Genomic DNA, 22,310 nt, shown 5'->3' on the forward strand with positions numbered 1-22,310 from the left:
TTTCTCTCTCCACACACACCACAGAGGCTGCCAGAACCTGCCAAGATCCTCCAGCAATTTCTGATTGCTTTTCAGATTTCCGAAATCTGCAGTGGTTAATCATTTTATTACAGTGATGATAGGATCCTGTTAGGTGGCCAAAGGCAGGATTCTGGAGGAGAGCCATACGATGTACGCCTCCTGGAATAGATCCGGCCAGCCGGAACAGCCCCGAGAGCCCCTGAATTTACAGTCACTTGGAAGCAGAGGAGCCTCTGGTCCAAGGACATTCCTGTTTCAACTCACGAGGGAACTGAACAAAGGCATGGTCATATGGTCCAAGAATGTGTGAGAACGTTCGAACCAGACAGTGCAGTGACATGTGCACAGTTTCAAGTATTCTCGAGATAATATTGTGACCCGCTAAGAAATCAAAAGATGAGAGTGATCACCACGCAGCTCAGAAAAAGGCAATTTTTTCCAAACTTTCCCTGCATTGTCCTGGATCTGAATCAGTAAATTACACCCTCAGGCCCTGTTGCACTCCCTCAGCACTGACTCTCCGACAGTGCAACACCCCCTCAGCACTGACCCTCCGACAGTGCAACACCCCCTCAGCACTGACCCTCCGACAGTGCGGCACTCCCTCAGCACTGACTCTCCGACAGTGCAACACCCCCTCAGCACTGACCCTCCGACAGTGCGGCGCTCCCTCAGCACTGACCCTCCGACAGTGCGGCGCTCCCTCAGCACTGACCCTCCGACAGTGCGGCGCTCCCTCAGCACTGACCCTCCGACAGTGCGGCGCTCCCTCAGCACTGACCCTCCGACAGTGCGGCGCTCCCTCAGCACTGACCCTCCGACAGTGCGGCGCTCCCTCAGCACTGACCCTCCGACAGTGTGGCGCTCCCTCAGCACTGACCCTCCGACAGTGCGGCGCTCCCTCAGCACTGACCCTCCGACAGTGTTGCACTCCCTCAGCACTGACCCTCCGACGGTGCGGCGCTCCCTCAGCACTGACCCTCCGACGGTGCGGCGCTCCCTCAGCACTGACCCTCCGACAGTGCGGCGCTCCCTCAGCACTGACCCTCCGACAGTGTTGCACTCCCTCAGCACTGACCCTCTGACAGTGCGGCGCTCCCTCAGCACTGACCCTCCGAAAGTGCCCACTCCCTCAGCACTGACCCTCCGACAGTGTGGCACTCCCTCAGCACTGACCCTCCGACAGTGTGGCACTCCCTCAGCTCTGACCCTCCGACAGTGTTGCACTCCCTCAGCACTGACCCTCCGAAAGTGTTGCACTCCCTCAGCACTGACCCTCCGACAGTGTTGCACTCCCTCAGCACTGACCCTCCGACAGTGCGGCGCTCCCTCAGCACTGACCCTCCGACGGTGCGGCACTCCCTCAGCACTGACCCTCCGACAGTGCCCGCTCCCTCAGCACTGACCCTCCGACAGTGCGGCGCTCCCTCAGCACTGACCCTCCGACGGTGCGGCGCTCCCTCAGCACTGACCCTCCGACGGTGCGGCGCTCCCTCAGCACTGACCCTCCAACAGTGCAGCCTCCCTCAGCACTGACCCTCCGACGGTGCGGCGCTCCCTCAGCACTGACCCTCCGACGGTGCGGCGCTCCCTCAGCACTGACTCTCCGACGGTGCGGTGCTCCCTCAGCACTGACCGTGCAGTTTCTGGTCGGATTTTGCGTGTGTATCTGAGGGCTGGTCCTGATTCCCATGAAGCTGTGACTCTGATGCTGAGGTACAGGCTGCATAGTCATGTCCTCCGTCACTCCACAGACCCTCTTCCTCCCCAACCGACCCATCCTGGCTTCCCTCGCCGTCGCCCAGCGTTGGTGCCTACTATGTTCCTGCATTCCTCACCTGCACACCTCTTGCAGACGACCAGGCAGAGGTTGATGGAGGCCCACTCTGGTTTGGGGGCTCCACAATCAGCACAGAGCATGTTCGATTCCACCGCCCAGATCTGCTCGGCCACCTCGTAGTTCGAGAGAGCGTCGGCTATAGATTCGCGTAGCGCCTCCACCCATTCCTCCTTCTCATAGTCCGTCTCCGCAATAAAGCTGAGGGAGAGATCATCCAATTTTGGTGGAAAGAACTTAATTTAAAAAAAGGAAGCTTCTTATCAAAATGGTCAGAGGTTTGCAGAGGGATCTGGATGTCCGAGTGCATGAACAGAAGGTGCGTGCACAGGGACAGTACGTCATCAGGAAAACTCACTGTATGTTACAGTTTACTATCAGGGGAACTGAATACTACGGGGAGGTCAGGCTTCTGTTGTACTGGGCAATGGTGAGGCCACATCTGGAGCATTGTGTACATTACTGATCACCGTAACTACAGAAAAATGTACCTGTGTTGGAAACGATTCAGAATTAGTCTAATGAAAACCAAAATAACCGTGGATGCTGGAACTCAGAAATTAGTTGTGAGGAGCCCATCACTGGACCCGAAACGTTAACTGTGCTTTCTCTCCACAGACACAGCCAGCCCCGCTGAGCTTTTCCAGTCATTTCTGATTCCATTTTCCAGACTCACCCATGGAATGAGCAGATTGCCTCAGGAGGAAAGGCCGGGCCTGTATCCGCTGGATAAAAACCGAAAGAACTTCGGATGCTGTAAATCAGAAACAAAAACAGAATTTGCTGGAAAAGCTCAGCAGGTCTGGCAGCATCTGTGAAGGAAAGAATCGGTTAACGTTTCGAGTCCAGTGGCCCTTCCTCAGAATTAAAGACATTTAAGACAGACAGTTCTGAGGAAGGGTCACTGGGCCCGAAACTTAGCCGATTCTTTTCTTCACAGATGCTGCCAGACCTGCTGAGCTTTACCATCCAACTTCTGTTTTGCTCCAGTATCCTCTGAGGTTTGGGAGAGTCAGAGGTGACTTAATTGGAACCGACACAATGCTGAGGGGGCTTGACCGTGTGGATGTGGAAAAGGGGTTTCCTCTTGTGGGAGAGTTTAGAGCTAGGGGGTCAGAGTTTAACCGTAGGGTTTGTCATTTAAGACAGAGATGTGGAAACACTATTCTCTCCAAGGGTTGTGGGTCTTTGGAATTCACTTTCTCACAAGGCAGTGAATGCAGAATATTTGAAGGCCAAGGGAGATGGATTCCTGGTAAGCAAGGGGGTGAGTACTATCGGGGGATAAGAAAGGGGGGTGAGTACTATCGGGGGATAAGAAAGGGGGGTGAATACTGTCAGGGAATAAGCGGGGGGGGGTGAGTATTATTGGGGAATAAGCAAGGGGATGAATACTATCGGGGGATAAGCAGGGGAGTGAGTACTATTGGGGGATAAGCAAGGGGGGTGAGAATTATCAGGGGATTAGCGGGGGGGGTGAGTACTATTGGGGGATTAGCAGGGGGTGAGTACTATCTGGGGATTAGTCGGGGGTGAGTACTATCAGAGGATTAGCAGGAGGGTGAGTACTATCGGGGGATTAGCAAGGGGTGAGTATTATCAGGGAATTAGCAGGAGGGTGAGTACTATCGGGGGATTAGCAGGAATGTACATTTGAGCCGTGCTCCTGGTTTGTGTGTATGTTCACACTGAGACAGTGTGTTTGTTGGGGGAGGGGATCCTTGCTGTCCCAGGGCAGATGGTGGAGCGCGGCCCCGAGCAGCAATGCCTGGGGGTGGCAGGGGGGTGGGGGGAGCGGTGGGGCACTTGGGGGAGTCTGTACCTGAAGGTTTTGTACGGGGTCGTGACGTCAAACCCCCGCCTGTCCGCATCCTTCACCGTCGCCACATTCATCTCCACCGACGTGACACCGATCCCCAGGCGGTAATCCTGCCAGGGCAACACAGCGTCACCGTGAATAGCAGCGCCCCGCCTCCTCCCCGCTCCCCCGCTTCCCCACCTCCTCACCGTGCTCCCCCCATCTCCTCATCCCACTCCCCCCATCCCTCTCCCCGTCTCCTCACCCCACCAACCCCCATCCCCCTCCCCGACTCCTCACCCCACCAACCCCCATCCCCCTCCCCGACTCCTCACCCCACCAACCCCCATCCCCCTCCCCGACTCCTCACCCCACCAACCCCCATCCCCCTCCCCGACTCCTCACCCCACCAACCCCCATCCCCCTCCCCGACTCCTCACCCCACCAACCCCCATCCCCCTCCCCGACTCCTCACCCCACCAACCCCCATCCCCCTCCCCGACTCCTCACCCCACCAACCCCCATTCCCCTCCCCGACTCCTCACCCCACCAACCCCCATTCCCCTCCCCGACTCCTCACCCCACCAACCCCCATCCCCCTCCCCGACTCCTCACCCCACCAAACCCCATCCCCCTCCCCGACTCCTCACCCCACCAACCCCCATCTCCCTCCCCGTCTCCTCACCCTACTCCCCCCATCCCCCTCCCCCTCCCTGTTTCCTCATCCCACTCCCCCCATCCCTCTCCCCGTCTCTTCACCCCGCCAACCTCCATCCCCATTCCCCCTCTCCTCACCCTGCTCCCCTCCGTCCCCCATCCCCCTCTCCTCACCCTGCTCCCCTCCGACCCCTCCCCGTCTCCTCACCCCGCTCACCCCCATCCCCCGCCCCCTCACCCAGCTCCCCTCCATCCACCTCCCCCTCCCCACACCCTGCTACTCCTCATTCCCCATCCCCCTCCCCCCTCCTCACCCCGCTCCCCCCTTCCCCTCTGCTCACCCCACCCCCCTCTGTCCCCCTTCCCCCCCGCTCCCCGCACCCCGCTACCGCCCCCATCCCCCTCCTCCTCTCTTCATCCGCTCCCCCGACCCCGCTCCCCACATCCCCATCCCACTATCCTCCCCCTCTCCTCACCGTGGTACCGCCCCCATCCCCATCCTCCTCCGCTTCTCCTCACCCCACTCCCACTCCTCCCCAAACCCCATCCCCATCCCCTCAACCCGCTTCCCCCATCCCCATCCCCCCTCCCCCTCTCCTCACCCTGCTCCCCAATCCCCACCCCGTCCCCTCAACCCGCTCCCCTCATCCCCAACCACCTCCCCCCTCTCCTCTCCTCACCTTCCCCCTCCCTATTCCCCTTCCCCTCCCCAACCCTCTCCCTCTCCCCACTCTCCATTCCATGCCCCCCCTCCCCAACCCCAGTGATACAGAATATCACCAAGCAAGGGAGGGAGGGGGAGGAAGAGAGAAGAAGGGGGGATTGAGACAGAAGGAGAGGGAGAGGGAGTGGGGATCGAGGGAGAGGGAGAGGAAGTGAGAGAGAGACGGGGTGGGAGAGAGAGGGGGAAGAGAGAGGGAGGGAGAGAGAGAGGGAGGGAGGGGGAGAGAGAGAGTGAGGGGGAGAGGAGAGAGGCGGGGAGAGAGGGGGAGGGAGAGAGGGACAGGGAGAGAGAGAAAGAGAGGGGCGGAGAGAGACAGGCAGTGGGGAGAGATGGGGGAGAGACAGACAGGGGGAGGAGACAGACAGGGGGAAGAGACAGACAGGGGGAGGAGACAGACGGTTGAGGGGGGAGAAACAGGCAGACAGGGGGACAGAGAGCTGGAGAAACCCGGTGGGCCTGGCAGTGTAAGACGAGACAGAAATACAAAGTGCTGGGGAGACGGCTAACCTCTTCATTCTTGTACAGCCAGACCCTGTTCCCACGGACGGCCACGTAGACTTTATTCCGACATGCGCGAGTCTCCAGGTAGCCGGACTTCTCCACCACGTCGAACACACTATCCCGGAGAAAGCAATCGGAGGACACGGGAGAGTCCTGTAGCTCCCTCTGTTCCTTCTTCTCCTCCACCGTTTGCTGGATCACCCTAACCCAGTCATTCCTTTCTCCTGGAACAAACAAAATCCCCACACCGGGCTCAGGCCAAACCCACCGCACCCTGCCCTGTACCCCCCGCACCCTCACCCTGTACCCCCCCCGCACTGTACCCCCCCCGCACCCCCGCCCTGTACCCCCCCGCACCCCCGCCCTGTACCCCCCGCACCCCCGCCCTGTACCCCCGCCCGCACCCCCGCCCTGTACCCCCCCCCGCACCCCCGCCCTGTACCCCCCCGCACCCCCGCCCTGTACCCCCCCGCACCCCCGCCCTGTACCCCCGCCCGCACCCCCGCCCTGTACCCCCCCGCACCCCCGCCCTGTACCCCCCGCACCCCCGCCCTGTACCCCCGCCCGCACCCCCGCCCTGTACCCCCCCACGCACCCCCGCCCTGTACCCCCCCGCACCCCCGCCCTGTACCCCCCCGCACCCCCGCCCTGTACCCCCCCGCACCCCCGCCCTGTACCCCCCGCACCCCCGCCCTGTACCCCTGCCCTGTACCCCCCGCACCCCCGCCCTGTACCCCCTCCCTGCACCCCCGCCCTGTACCCCCGCCCTGTACCCCCCGCACCCCCGCCCTGTACCCCCCCACACCCCCGACCTGTCCCACCTCACACCCCTGCCCTCTGCCCCCCCACACCCCCTCCCTCTACCCCCCCACACCCCCTGTGCTGTACCCCCTCACACCACCGCCCTGTACCCCACCGTCCGCCCGTCCTGTCCCCCCACCGTCCCGCCGTCCTGTCTCCCCACCATCCACCCGCCCTGTACCCCACCGTCCCCCCGTCCTGTCCCCCCACCGTCCCCCCGTCCTGTCTCCCCACCATCCACCTGCCCTGTACCCCCCCGCACACCCGCCCTGTACCCCACCGTCCGCCCTCTGTCTCCCTCTCTCTCCCATGTCTCCCTCTCCCCACCCAACTCACTTCTCCCTCTTTCTCCCCCGCCCTCACCTCATCTCTCTCTCACTCCATCTTTCTGTCCCTTCCCCCTCCCCCCGTGCCTCCCGTCCCTCTCCTCCCAGACCCCGTCCCTCTTCAGGGAGAGAGCTCGCAATGGCTAACCCACACAGAGCCGACTGGAAGGACAAATCCCAAATGCCCAGCTCCTCTCCGAGGCCGTGACTAAAATTGGGCTTTTTCCCAGATCCCGGCCACACTCACCGTCACTATCCGCCCGGAAAACAAACGTGCGATTCGAAGTAATGACCTCAAACTTCTGGTCCCCAACGGACGAAACGCGGGTGATCGATCTGATGGAGATGACACGCTTGGAGTAAACTTCCTGGAGATTGGAGAACACGGAAAAGGGAACATTACTCACTTGGGCATCACTGAGGGAAGACTCCAATTCATTGGGAAGTAGTAGGAACTGCAGATGCTGGAGAATCCGAGATAACAGGGTGTGGAGCTGGATGAACACAGCAGGCCAAGCAGCATCTCAGGAGCACAAAAGCTGACGTTTCGGGCCTAGACCCTTTGTTAGAAATGGGGGAGGGCAAGGGGGTTCTGAAATAAATAGGGAGAGAGGGGGAGGCGATGATGGAAGGTGGATAGAGGAGCAGATAGGTGGAGAGAAGGCAGTCAGATGCAGGGATGGAGCCAGCAAAGGTGAGTGTAGGTAGGGAGTTGGGATGGGGGTTGGTCAGTGAGAGGGAGGGGCGGGTGGGTGGGAGGAAAGACGGGCAGGTCAAGGAGGCGGGGATGAGGCTAGTAGGTAGGAAGTGGGGGTGAGGGTTTGTCAGTGAGGTAGGAGGAGCAGATAGGTGGGAGGGAAGACAGGTCAATGAGATGTGGATGGGGGGTTGCTGGTTTAGGGATGCAGTGGGGGGAGGGGACGAGCTGGGCTGGTTTTGGGAGGGGGGGGAGATTTTGAAACTGGTGAAATGCACATTGATACCATTAGGCTGCAGGGTTCCCAAGCGGAATATGAGTTGCTGTTCCTGCAACCTTCGGGTGGCATCATTGTGGCACTGCAGGAGGCCCAGGATGGACATGTCGTCCAAGGAGGGGGAGTGGAAGTGGTTCGCGACCAGAAGCTGTTGTCGTTTGTCGCGAACCGAGTGTAGGCATTCCACAAAGCAGTCTCTGAGTCTCCGCTGGGTCTCCCCAAAGTAGAGGAAGCCACAACAGGGAGACCAATTCATTGAAAGTTTTCGATTTGCACCGATCAGGACAGTTTGCAAGAATAACAAAGTTTGTGAAAACAGCATTTCAGGCAGTGCCCAAGTGGAGGGTTTGGATTGGTTTGACAGGCAAACGGGAAAGTTCCAGAATACCAAAAGGCTGCTATTAACATGGCCAAGTGAAAGAAAACATCACTGTATCCTCTCTGAGGGCATTCACTTGTACAAACGCCCGGGAAGCTGGGAGTAATTGCCTTGATCTCTGGCTGTTCCCTTCCTCGGACGAGGAGGGCCTGAGGGGAGAGCTGATCGAAGGGTTTGGCACTGAGCAGATGGACAGCGACCTGTCCCATTAGTGCAAGCATCGAGAATAAGAGAGCACAGGTTTAAGGTGTCAGTCCGTAGGGAATGAGAGTTTCAAGATGGTAAGCGAGAGAGCTCGGAGCGAGATAGGGAAAACCTCTTCACTCAGAGGATTAGGAATGTGCTGCCCGAGAGAGAGGTTTCCATAGGAGGTTTCAAAAGGGAGCTGGACATATATTTGAAAGGAATGAAGCTCGAGGGTTATGGAGATAGGGCTGGAGAGTGGGACTAGCTGGGTAACTCTTTCAGGAACCAATGGGTCGAATGGCCTTCTGCGCTGTAAAATTCTATGGGCTGCTGGTAATTGGTGAATGAAGTGACAGGATGGAAAATCAAACACAAATAGCAGGAGTGGGCCATTCAGTCCATCGACCCTGCTCCATCGATCAATATGACCATCGCTGACCTCAGGCTGCAACTCAGCTTCCCCTCCCTGGTATCACGATTTACCGGGACAGCAGGCTGCTGTCCATCCCAGTCCTAGATATACTCGTCCATAACCCTCCCGGGGAAACAGCTCCAAAGGTTCACAGCTTTCAGACTGAGGTCATTCTTCCTAACTGCTGTCCAAAAATCTTCGACTCCTCATCCTGAGCCTAGCCCCATGTGTTCTCGATTCTTCACCCACTGGAAAGAATTCCTCAAAACTGGCCACTTCCCAGGATCCTTTGATTGATCGAGGAGTGCGAGACAGTCAGGGAGGAAAGCGGAGGATCGGCCCCAGCCTGATCGGCCACCACTTTTATCAAACAGCAAAGCAGGTTCGAGGGGCCGAATGGCCCCATCTATGACCTCTCATGGTGCCACCTGATTGAATGTTTTCTGCAAGTCCTAGTGCACTACATCGACTGGGTCCCCCTTATCAACTCTGCTGGCTGTATCCCCAAAGAAACTCAAACCAACTAATCTGTCAAACAGGATATGCCTTTTGTACAGCCATGTCACAGGTGCTGAGGGCAGGAGAAGGGAGACACGGCAGCGGCTTTCAGTCGGGATGAATGTATTTGGGAGCAGTGTAGAGGAGGTGGTGTGGATTGGGAGGAATCGGAGAGCTGTTCTGGTGCTGCAAGTCTCCATGAACTCCAACTGCTTGAAGGGTTATAGGGAAAAGGCAGGAGAGTGGGACATGGGGACTATTAGATCAGCCATTGTCTCACTGAAGACAGGAACTGACTGGATGGGCTGAAAGGCCTGCTCCTGATCCCACGTCTGATGGTTTTGACATCCTGACCAGCAGCTTCAGTCTCACCTTGTCGTTCTCGAAGTATCTCAAATAGTCTGGATCCAGCCTGACGAAGCGCCGTTGGTATATGTAGGAACTGTGGGCACAGGCAGGCACAGAGAAAAAAACACAGGGGTTAGCGGGTCGAGAGAATCGCATGGTGACCCCTGTCACTCGCAGCTTCACTCCAGGTCAATAACTCCGAGCGCCTCATCCCCAGGAAGCACAGTCTGCCCATCACCAAGACTCACTGGGCACCCTCACCGAGACGCACCAGGCACCGTCACCGAGACGCACTGGGCACACTCACCGAGACGCACCGGGCACCGTCAACGAGACGCACCGGGCACCCTCACCGAAACTCAGCGGGCACCCTCACCGAGACTCACCGGGCACCGTCACCGAGACGCACCGGGCACCCTCACTGAGACACACCGGGCACCCTCACCGTGACGCACCAGGCACTGTCACTGAGACACCGAGATGCACCGGGCACCGTCACCGAGACGCACCGGGCACCATCACCGAGACGCACTGGGCACCCTCACCGAAACGCAGCAGGCACCCTCACCGAGACACACCGGGCACCGTCAACGAGACGCACCGGGCACTGGCATCGGAACGCACCAGGCTCTGTCACTGAGACGCCAAGACGCACCGGGCACCGTCACCAAGATGCACCGGGCACTGTCACCGAGACACACCGGGTATCATCACCGAGGCGCACAGGGCACGGGCACCGAGACGCACCGGACACTGTAACCGTGACGCACCGGGCACTGTCACCGAGACGCACCGGGCACCGTCACCGAGATGCACCAGGCACTGTCACCATGACACACTGGGTATCATCACCGAGACACAGCGGGCACCGTCATCGAGGCGCACCGGACACTGTAACCGTGATGCACCGGGCACTGTCACTAAGACGCACCGGGCACCGTCACCGAGACGCACCGGGCACCGTCACCGAGACGCACCGGGCACTGGCACCGAGACACACCGGGCACTGGCACCAAGACACACCGGGCACTGTCACCGAGGCATACCGGGCACCCTCACCGAGGTGCACCGGGCACTGACATCGGAACGCACCAGGCACTGTCACTGAGACACCGAGACGCACCGGGCACTGACACCGAGACGCAGCAGGAACCGTCACCGAAGCGCACCGGGCACTGTCACCGAGACACACTGGGCACTGTCACCGAGGCATACCGGGCACTGTCACCGAGGCATACCGGGCACCCTCACCAAGGCGCACCGGGCACTGTCACCAAGGCGCAGCGGGTACCGTCACCGAGGCGCACCGGGCACTGTCACCGAGACGCACAGGGCACTGTCACCGAGGTGCACCAGGTATCATCACTGAGACGCACCGGGCACCGTCACCGAGACGCACCGTCACCGAGATGCACCGGGCACTGTCATCAAGGCATACCGCGCACCCTCACCGAGACGCACCGGGCATTGTAACCGTGACGCACCGGGCACTGTCACCGAGACACACCGGGTATCATCACCGAGACGCAGCCGGCACTGTCACCGAGACGCAGCGGGCACCGTCACCGAAGCGCACGGGGCACCCTCACCGAGACACACCAGGCACCGTCACCGAGACACACCGGGCACCGTCACTGAGACGCACCAGGCACCGTCACCAAGACACACCGGGTATCATCACCGAGACGCAGCAGGTACCGTCACCGAGACACACCGGGCACTATCACCAAGATGCACCAGGCTCTGTCACCGAGGCATACCGGGCACCCTCACCGAGACGCTCCGGGCACTGTAAGCGTGACGCACCGGGCACTGTCACCAAGACACACCGGGTATCATCACCGAGGCGCACCGGGCACTGTCACCGACACGCACCGGGCACCGTCACCGAGACGCACCAGGCTCTGTCACCGAGACGCACCAGGCTCTGTCACCGAGACGCACCAGGTATCATCACTGAGACGCTGCGGGCACCGTCACCGAGGCGCATGGGGCACGGGCACCGAGACGCACCGGGCACCGTCACTGAGACGCACCGGGCACTGTCACCGAGACACACCGGGCACCGTCACCGAGACGCACCGGGCACTGTCATCGAGACGCACCAGGCTCTGTCACCGAGGCATACCGGGCTCGCTCACCGTGACGCACCGGGCACTGTGACCGAGACGCAGCGGGTACCGTCACCGAGGCGCACCGGGCACCGTCACCGAGACACACCGGGCACCGTCACCAAGACGCACCGGGCACCGTCACCGAGACACCGAGACGCACCAGGCTCTGTCACCGAGGCATACCGGACACCCTCTCCGAGACGCACCGGGCACTGTCACCAAGGTGCACCGGGCACTGTCACCGAGACGCATCGGGCACTGTCACCGAGACGCAGCAGGTACCATCACCGGGACGCAGCGGGCACTGTCACCAATACCCAGCAGGAACCGTCACCAAAGTGCACCGGGCACTGTCACCGAGACGCAGCGGGTACCGTCACCGGGATGCACCGGGCACCGTCACCAAGATGCACCGGGCACCGGGCACCGTCACCGAGACGCACCGGGCTCTGTCACCGAGACGCAGCGGATACTGTCACCGAGACGCACCGGGCACTGTCACCAAGACACAGCGGGTACCGTCACCGAGACGCACCGGGCACCGTCACCGAGACGCACCAGGCTCTGTCACCGAGGCATACCGGGCACCCTCTCCGAGACGCACCGGGCACTGTCACCAAGGTGCACCGGGCACTGTCACCGAGACGCATCGGGCACTGTCACCGAGACGCAGCAGGTACCATCACCGGGACGCAGCGGGCACTGTCACCAATACACAGCAGGAGCCGTCACCAAAGTGCACCGGGCACTGTCACCGAGACGCAGCGGGTACCGTCACCGGGATGCAGCAGGTACCGTCACCGGGGCGCACCAGGCTCCGTCACCGGGATGCACCAGGCACTGTCACTGAGACAGCGAGATGCACCAGGCACCGTCAACGAGACGCACCGGGCACTGTCACCGAGACTCAGCGGGTACCGTCACCGAGACGCAGCGGGCACACTCACCGAGACGCAGCGGGCACACTCACCGAGACGCACCGGGCACCGTCACCGAGACGCACCGGGCACTGTCACCGAGGCACGGTGTGTACCGTCACCGAGGCGCACCGGGCACTGTCACCGAGATGCAGCGGGTACCGTCACTGGGACGCACCTGGCACCGTCACCGTCACCAGAATGCACCAGGCACTGTCACTGAGACACCGAGACGCACCGGGCACTGTCACCGAGCTGCACCAGGCACTGTCACCGAAACACAGCGAGTACCGTCACCGAGATGCAGCGGGTACCGTCACCGAGACGCAGTGGGCACCATCACCGAGGCACGGCATGTACCGTCACCAAGACGCACCAAGCACCGTCACTGCGGCGGACCGGGCACCGTCGCCGAGACACACCGGGCACCGTCACCGAGACGCACCGGGCACCGTCAACGAGACGCAGCGGGCACTGTCAACAAGACACAGCAGGAACCATCACCGAAGTGCACCGGGTACTGTCACCGAGACGCAGTGGATACCATCACTGAGGCGCACCGGGTACTGTCACCGAGGTGCACCGGGTACTGTCACCGAGACGCAGTGGATACCATCACTGAGGCGCACCGGGTACTGTCACCGAGGTGCACCGGGTACTGTCACCGAGGTGCACCGGGCACTGTCACCAAGACGCAGCGGGTACCGTCACCGAGACGCAGCGGGTACCGTCACCGAGACGCAGTGGGCACTGTCACTGAGACTCAGCGGGTACCGTCACCGAGACACAGCAGGTACCGTCACTGGGACGCAGCGGGTACCATCACCGGGACGCACCGGGCACTGTCACCGAGACGCACCGGGCACACTCACCGAGACGCACCGGGCACTGTCACTGAGACGCAGCAGGTACCGTCACTGGGACGCAGCGGGTACCATCACCGGGACACACCAGGCACCATCACCGTCACCGGGATGCACCAGGCACTGTCACTGAGACACCGAGACGCACCGGGCACTGTCACCGAGATGCACCGGGCACTGTCACCGAAACGCAGCGGGTACCGTCACTGAGACGCAGTGAGCACTATCACCGAGGCACGGCATGTACCGTCACCAAGACGCACCAAGCACCGTCACCGAGGCGGACCGGGCACTGTCAACAAGACGCACCGGACACTGTCACCGAAACGCAGCGGGTGCCGTCACCGAGACGCAGTGGGCACTGTCACTGAGACACACCAGGCAGTCTCACCGAGATGCACCAGGCACCATCACCAAGATGCACCGGGCACACTCACCGAGACGCACCAGGCACCGTCACCGAGACGCAGCGGGTACCGTCACCGAGGCGCACCGGGCACTGTCACCGAGGCGCAGCGTGTACCATCACCGAGACACACCGGGCACCGTCACCGAGACGCACCAGGTATCATCACCAAGGTGCACCGGGCACCGTAACCGAGACCCACCGGGCACCGTCACCGAGACGCACCGGGTACTCTCACCAAGCCACCGAGATGCACCGGGCACTGTCACCAAGATGCATCGGGCACCGTCACCAAGACACCGAGATGCACCGGGCAGTCTCACCGACTCACATCACTCCCCCACCCCTCGCCCTCTCATACACACCCTCATTATGTCACCCTCACTCACCTCCCCATCCCTCATCCCATCAGTGTCACCCCCCTCGCCCCCACACACTCCCAACCCTCACATCTTCACTGTGCCACCCCACAACCTCCTGTGTACACTGGCCCCTCAGACAAACCCTGTCCACAAATCCCCCCAACCGCCCGCACCCCCCTCAGGCATACACACTCGGACCCCCCCAACCTTACCTCCCCCTCCTTCAGAACACCCCTCACCCATTCAGCACCCTCACTCTCACCCACCCCCCCCGACTACACATTTCCCATCACCCATACAGTCTCTTACCTTAAAGCCCCACCCTCTCACACATGGCCACCCGTCCCAGCCCCCGCACACCATTCTGACCTTCACCCACAGTGCTCACACTTGTCTAGTGTGCGGCCTGGGGAAAGGAAGGGAGTAGACATCCAGCTGCTGGAGTACAATGTGGGAAAGTGGGAAGGTGTTCGCTTCTGAGTATGATTTAAATGGAGAACCCATTGGGAGATCGGGAGGGATTGAGGTGTTCGAGTGCCTGAGGTTGGGCTGCAGACACAGCAAGTAATCAGGAAGGCTCAAAGGATACCATCGCTTACCAACATAACAGTGAGGATTTTATATTTCAGTTGGAGAGAGCATAGAGGTGATGGTGTTGGACTGGGGTGCACTAAATCAGAAGACAGTGCTCCGGAAGCTTGTGATTTTAACCTAACCTGTTGGGCTATGGTCTAGTGACTTCTGACTCAGCTGGACAGAGCTTTGGCAAGCCAGGGTCTCAAATACTGGGTGTAGCTTTGGGCTCCTTATTTGAGGAAGGTTGTAAATGCGCTGGAAATAATTCCTCAGGTTTTTGTTTGCAATTAATACCCGGAGTGAGCGGTTGGACAGGTTGGACAGGCTGGGGGCTTGTTTCCACTGGGGTTTAGAGAGTGAGGGGGTGAATTGATTGAAATGTATTTGGGCGAGGAGCATGTGGGAAGGATGTTTCCCCTTGTGAGTCAGCCCAGGGCCAGGGGGTGCTGTCTTACGGTTAAGGGTCACCCTCCCAGGACAGAGGTGAGGAGAATGTAGGGGCAGATCAACGCAGAATCTCTACTAAAAACAAGAAATGCTGGGGATCTCAGCAGGTCGGGCAGTATCCATGGAGAGAGAGAGAGCAAGCTAACGTTTCAGGTCTAGATGGGTCTTGATCAGAGTTGTCAACTCTCACAGGGTTGGGTCACTTTGTCTCAGGAGCGCAATGGGATCATTAAATATTTTAAGACAGAGGTGAGTAGGGGAATAGAGCAGGTGAATAGCACTTCTGAGGAAGGACCTGAAACATTAACTCTGGCTTCTCCAGATGCTATCAGACTGAGCTTTTCCAGCAACTTCTGTTTTTGTTTCTGAATAGATTGGCCTGGTCTTAATCCTTTACTAGTGATAATATTTCCCGACTCATGGTGACTGCGCAGACTGAATATCCACCGCACAGGAGTATCAACTTCGCACACTAAAATCCAAAGAAAAGTGCACTTTGCTTCAAAACAAAATTTCGCCATCAGGGACCATCTCCAACGCAGGGGGGTGCTGAGAGACAAACTGGTGAAAATAAACAAATGAGGAGGTGTTTGTGTACGGGACCTCTCTGTGACCGAGAGAGGCTCCACGTCAGTGAGTTGACCCCAGTGACAGGGGCAGGCAGTATGGTGGGTGTAGGGCCAGAGCAAGAGGGGGGAGCTGAGACAGAAAAACATGGAAAGCAAAGAGGAATTATGAGAAAAGACTGACAGCTGACAAAGGAAAACCTCAAACACTTCTGTAAGCACATGAAACCAGGACACCGAAGGAAGTGAGAGTAGAAATTGCAAGAGAACTGGACACAATCCTCCGAGCACCCCTGACCCCCAGCTGCTGCGAGTCAAAATGCAAACATCTTACCCTTTGTTCGTTAAATATTTTACAGTCAGACCCAGCAATTACAGGTTAACTTCAGAGATTGGACACCTTCCAGAAACCAACATTTGGGATAGGATTAACAGTAAAATTGTTCAGTGTATGCTGATATGGAAGAGTTGGCACATATTTATTCAGGGAAAATCACGTGAAATTAACTTTCTGGAACAACTACAAGAAACAAAAAAACAGAAACTCAGCACGTCTGGCAGCTTCTAGTGGAGAGAGAAGTTTGAAGCAGTGACCCTGCTTCAGGATGGGCTCGCTGCAGATTTTTTTTGAGGAAGTAACAGAAGGATTAGTGAGGGTGATGCAGTTGACATGGTGCGCATCAATTTCCAGAAAATGTTTGATATAGGGTCAAACAACAGACTTGTGAAGGAAGTTAGAAAAGTTGGATATAAAAAGTACAGGAACAATGGGATACAAAACTGGCTGAATGATAGGGAACACCTGTTGAGAAACACCTGATGTGATTTTGGATAAATTCATTGAGGGTGGCAGAACAGACGGAGAGAGCAGGTAATAAAACTCACAGTGTTTTTGGTCGATGGGTACATTTCAGGCTGGAGAAAGGATTGTAGAGGAGTTCCCCAGGGGTCAGTATTGGGATCTTGCTTTTCTAGGACATTTACAATGTTATTGGATGACTCAAAACTTGGATGTTTTGTAAACGGTGAGGATGACAATTTGGGGCGGCACGGTGGCTCAGTGGTTAGCACTGCAGCCTCACAGCGCCAGGGACCCGAGCTCGATTTCCACCCTCGGGTTACTCTCTGTGTGGAGTTTGCACATTCCCCCCCCCGCCCCGTGTCTGCATGGGTTTCCTCCGGGTGCACCGGTTTCCTCCCACAGTCCAAAGACGTGCAGGTTAGGGTGGATTAGCCATGGGAAGTGCAGCGTTACAGGGATGGGGAGGGGTTGGGTGGGTCTGAGTGGGATGGTCCTTAGACGGTCAGTGTAACTTAATTTAAGAACTGTGGATGCTGTAATTCGGGAATAAAAACAGAAATTGCTGGAAAAGCTCAGCAGGTCTGGCAGCATCTGTGGAGAGAACTCAGAGTTAGCGTTTCAGGTCCAGTGACCCTTCCTCAGAACTTCCTCAGTTGGTCAGTGTAATTTGATGGGCTGAATGACCTACTTCCACACTGTAGGGTTTTAGTAAAAATATTGCTGAGTGTGAGGATGGTTGGCAGATGAAGTTTCAAGAACTTTAATGGGTTAAAGAGCATGGAGAGACATTATGAAGTAAAAATAAAGGCAATGCGAGAGTTGAGAAACACCTGATGTGATTTTGGATAGATTCATTGAGGGTGGCAGAACAGATGGAGAGAGCAGGTAATAAAACTCACAGTGTTTTTGGCTTTATTAATACATTATAAGACCAAGAAACTGCTGTTGAAATTGTACAAGACATTGGTTAGACCTCAACTGAAGTATCATATACAGTGGTGGATGCCATGTTCCAGGAAAGATGTGAACATATTGGAGAGAGAGAGATTTACAAGAACGGTTCCAGGAATGTCAGGGATGGGGAGAGACTGCAAAGGTTGGGACTGTTCTCCTTGGAGAGAAGGAGGTTGAGACGGAGATCTGATAGAGGTTTTCCAAATCAGGAGTGGTCTGGACAGAATAGACAGGGGGAGCCAGTTCCAGCTTGCATTGAGATGACAAACACGAGAACTTGGTCCAAAAGTATTTTACAAAAAAGAAGCGAGGGATGATGTGAAAAATAAAGCTAGGGTCTGGAATGCATTGCCTGGAAATTTAGCTGGGGATGCAGGTTCAGTTGAGGCATTCGATAGGGGCATCGGACGGTTGTGTAAACAGAAGCAATAAGTAGGCCAAGGACAGCAATAAGCTATAACACTCAGCAAGCCAGTACAGATGAGATAGGCTGAATGGCCTCCTGCTACACTAAGATTCTATTCCACACACCCCTAAGCATGCACATCTGTCCCGTTGCTACTGTCTAACACCAGAGGGTGGGGGAAGGTGGTGGGGGGTTGGGGGGTGGTATCTGGATTCTACGACACGGGTACATCACGGCCTCCACCCGAAATCAAAGTCCACCATATCACATCAACAACAAACATTAACAAAGGGAAATGGCTCGCAAATGATACAGAAATCAGCTAGCAGCTAACATCGCATTCCTGCAAACCTGAAAATGCTCCCAGTTGAGAAATAATTCAAACCCAACAGCCTGGAGGAGAGAGAACATTCCGGGATTCAGACAGTTCACACATCGCTGCTCTTTGGAACTGAGTTCCCCTCAAATTCTTGTGGAAAGGTCCTGATTCTTCCCTTTCACTCATGCAACAGGAAGTCACCCAATGTGCTCAGTGATGCAAACACCCACATTAGCAGCAATTAAGTGGTTATGAAATTATTTTCTCCACATGTCATTAAGCATTTAACACAGGACATGGGAGCCAGAGTGGGCCACTTGGCCCCTCAACCCTGCTCTCTCACAAACACGACCAACACCATTTCCCATACTATCCCGTCACTTGATTCCCAAAAATCTATTGATTTCTCTCCCGAAACACATTCAAGGACTAAGTATCCATAAAAGCTCTGAGGGAAAGGATTCCAAAGACTCTCAAAAATCCAAGTGAAGACATTTCTCTTTTTTTAATTCATTCATGGAACGTGGTGGTCACTGGCTGAGCCCAGCATTTATTGGCCTGTCCCTAGTTGCACCCTGAGAAGGTGGGGGTGAGCTGCCTTCTTGAATCGCGGCAGTCCGCATGCTGTAGTTTGATGTCCCTTAGGGAGGGAATTCCAGGATTTTGACCCAGCGGCACTGAAGGAGCGGGGATGGTGAGTGGCTCGGAGGGGAACTTGCAGGGGGGTGGTGGTCCCATGTATCTGCTGCCCTTGTCCTTCGAGATGGACGTAGTTGTGGATCATGCACTGCAGTGGTTGAAGAAGGCAGCTCACCCCCACCTTCTAAAGGGGCAATTAGGGAGGGGGCAATAAATGCTGTCCTGGCCAGTGACACCCTTCACCCCCTAAATGAATTGATTTTTTTAAAAAAGCCTCTGATCGGCAGTAGGTAAATGACATTTCTGCACTGTCTTTGAATGACCTGCCCCTTCTCATCCCATCTCAGTCGGTGACACCCTCCCCTTCAAAACCGCGGCCCCACACAAAGTCAGTGCTTACCCCTGGGGGGGGTTCTTGTCTAACCAGCCCGCTTTGATCAGGGGGCACAGTTGGCTGGTGTTGATCCCTGGTTTGAGGCTGTGCTGCTCCTGTCCCTCGTACACATTCTCCTGATAGGCCATGCTGCTGTCCACTCTCAAACCAGGCATGCCCAGATCGTCCGAACTTCGGTCAGGAGGGCTGCACAGAAAAGGGAACACAACACAAATAAAATCACGTCAGCCAATAGGAAATGTCACCGTCAGCGGACCGCACCATTATAAAACACAACCCTCTCCCTGCCCGAGCAGAGTCCACACGTCCCTCAGGGCAATGCAAACCCAGCTCTGTCTCCCTCTCCCTCTCCCTCCACTCCTTCCCCTCACACCCTCTCTCTCTCTCTACCTCGCTCTCTCACACACATGCTCTCCCCACCTCCCTCCCATCTCTTTCACCCCCTCTCTTCCCCTGCCCTACCTCTCACCTCCCCGCTCTCTTCCTCCACCTCTCTCTTTCTCTCCCTCCTGATCACCCTCTCTCTTCCTGCATCCTCCCTCTCTCTCCCTCACCCTCTCCCCCACTCTCTCTCTCCCTCAACCTCTCCCCTACTCTCTCTCTCTTTCCCTCAACCTCTCCACCACACACTCTCTCTCTCCCTCAACCTCTCCACCACTCTCGCTCTCTCTCTCTCCCTCAACCTCTCCCCCACTCTCTCTCTCTTTCCCTCAACCTCTCCGCCACTCTCTCTCTCTTTCCCTCAACCTCTCCACCACACTCTCTCTCTCTCTCTCTCTCTCTCTCCCTCAACCTCTCCACCACACACTCTCTCTCTCTCCCTCAACCTCTCCACCACACACTCTCTCTCTCCCTCAACCTCTCCACCACTCTCGCTCTCTCTCTCTCTCCCTCAACCTCTCCCCCACTCTCTCTCTCTTTCCCTCAACCTCTCCGCCACTCTCTCTCTCTTTCCCTCAACCTCTCCGCCACTCTCTCTCTCTTTCCCTCAACCTCTCCACCACACACTCTCTCTCTCTCTCTCCCTCAACCTTTCCACCACACACTCTCTCTCTCTCCCTCAACCTCTCCACCACACACTCTCTCTCTCTCTCCTTCAACCTCTGCACCAGTCTCTCTCTAACCCCCTCTCTCTCAACCTCTCCCCACCACACACTCTCTCTCCCCTCTGTCTCACTCTCCCTCTCTCTCTCTCTCTCTCTCCAGCTTCCTCTCTCTCTCACTCTCTGCCCCCCACTTTGTCTTTCTCTCTCTCTCAGTCTCCCTCCCTCCCGGGTTCTCTCTCCGCCCCTCCCTCTCTACACATTCCCCTTCTCTCTCCCTCCCTCCCTCCACACTCTGTCTCCCTCACCCCCTCCTCCTCCCTTCCCCTCCCTCACCCCTTTTTCTCTCCCACCTCCCCTCTCCGTCCCCTTCACCCCCCCGTCTCTCTCTCGCTCCCCCCTGCACTGGTAAAACAAGCCACCTATCGAGTCTAATCCCATTGCCCAGCACTTGGCTCACAGACGTATCTGCCTTCGTATCGCAGGTTAACATCTAAATACTTCTTCAATGTCATGAGGGTTTCTGTCTCTCACAGGCAGCGAGTTCCAGATTCCAACCATCACCGCTGTAGGTGAGAAAGATTTTCCTCACACCCCTCTTTAAACCCGCTGCCCCTATCTATTCTCCCCACTGACCACTCCATCACAAGTTTTTTTTCTGACTACCCTATATGTCGCCCATAATTGTATGTGTCTCAGTCAGCTCCCCCACCCCCCCCACCCCCACCGCCAATCTCCTCTGCTCTAAGGAAAACAGCCTGTCCAATCGCTCTTCATAACTGAGAGCCTCCTGGCCGCGTGACATCCTGGTAAACATCCTCCACAGCCTCCCCCAGCGCGGCCACGCCCTGCCCGTAGTGTGGATTCCAGAACAGCATATAATAATTGTGGCCCAACCGACATTCTATCCTGTTCCTCCTGTGTAAGGAGCAGTTAGTTAGCTTTGAAATGACTATCTTTTCACAGTGCCCCATGGTTTTCGGGGAGCAGGGAGGACAGTGGGGTTCAGAACACAACTCGATCATCGTGTTCCTACTGAAGGGCAAGGCGGTCTCGAGGGGCTGTGTTCCTCTCAGTGAGAGAGTAGCTAATCCTTCACAATCTAGAGCTATTTGTCACGGGGGGAGGTGGGGAATCTGTAAAAAGAGGTGGTGGAACGAGAGAGAACAGGCGGACAGGGTCTGCCAAGGAATTTGCGAGTTTACAGGTACAGTGCTAAAGGTCAGCTGATGTGGATTGAAAATTACCCAAAGGCAAGGATTTAACTAGAGCTAAGCTCCCAGGTTGGGGGGTGTCATCGGGTCTGAGACGTTAGAAACGGGGGGGCTGGGGCCATGAAGGGACTGAAAGTTGAGAAGGAGAGTTTTGGAGTAACTGGGGTGAGGGTAGGTCAGTGATAGATCATCCTGAATCCCATCAGAGGGCTTCAGGCCCGCTTAAGGACACAGCGATTCAGAGAGTTTCACAGAAAAGTACTCCAGCCCTGGGTTTATACAGGCTGAGGGTAGGGGTGGGAGGGGGATGGAGTGGGGTGTACGGAGACAGTGGGTGGGGGAATGGTAGGGGGGAGTTGGAGGGGATAGAGGGAGAGAAATGGGAGCAGAAAGAGAAGGGGGCATAGGGAGAGAGACGGCGGGGGGGGGAATGAACGACAGGGAGGGGGAGAAAAGGGAAAGGGGAGGGAGACGTGCCGTGGAAGAGAGGGGGCATGGGAGAGAGGGAATGGAGAAGGAGACGGGGGAGAGAAAAGGAGAGAGGGAGCGAGGAGGGAAGGAGTGGGAGGGAGAGAAGAGGGGAGAGAGGGAGTTGGGGGGACGGAGGGAGAGAAAAGGGGAGAGAGGGAGTGAGAGGGAGGAGAGAGGGAGTGAGAGGGGGGAGGGAGGGAGAGAAAAGGGGAGAGGAGGCAGAGGGAGGGAGAGAAAAGGGGAGAGAGAGGGAGTGAGGGGGGAGTGAGGGGGAGTGGTGGAGGAAGAGAAAAGGGGAGAGAGAGGGGCAGAGGGAGGGAGAGAAAAGGGGAGAGGGGGCAGAGGGAGGGAGAGA

The 22,310-nt window shown here is 57.4% G+C and overlaps 1 protein-coding gene across 8 annotated transcripts in view; it reads right to left on the bottom strand.

Annotated features, from left to right (window-relative positions):
- Positions 1-22,310, bottom strand: part of LOC125453592 (arf-GAP with Rho-GAP domain, ANK repeat and PH domain-containing protein 1) — a 189,778-nt gene that overhangs the window by 68,684 nt on the left and 98,784 nt on the right. For 7 of the 8 annotated variants that reach the window (XM_059646857.1, XM_059646859.1, XM_059646863.1 and 4 more), the window contains 7 exons: positions 19,234-19,413; positions 18,227-18,268; positions 9,487-9,556; positions 6,913-7,033; positions 5,545-5,762; positions 3,681-3,787; positions 1,860-2,059 (listed from right to left, as the gene is read on the bottom strand). In XM_059646857.1, the coding sequence (XP_059502840.1) occupies positions 1,860-2,059; positions 3,681-3,787; positions 5,545-5,762; positions 6,913-7,033; positions 9,487-9,556; positions 18,227-18,268; positions 19,234-19,413 (938 nt within the window). The remainder of the gene's footprint in view (positions 1-1,859; positions 2,060-3,680; positions 3,788-5,544; positions 5,763-6,912; positions 7,034-9,486; positions 9,557-18,226; positions 18,269-19,233; positions 19,414-22,310) is intronic. The other variant, XM_059646860.1, reaches the window with a different exon arrangement.

Source organism: Stegostoma tigrinum, chromosome 6 (genome assembly GCF_030684315.1).
Source record: "Stegostoma tigrinum isolate sSteTig4 chromosome 6, sSteTig4.hap1, whole genome shotgun sequence".
Taxonomy (NCBI): domain Eukaryota; kingdom Metazoa; phylum Chordata; class Chondrichthyes; order Orectolobiformes; family Stegostomatidae; genus Stegostoma; species Stegostoma tigrinum.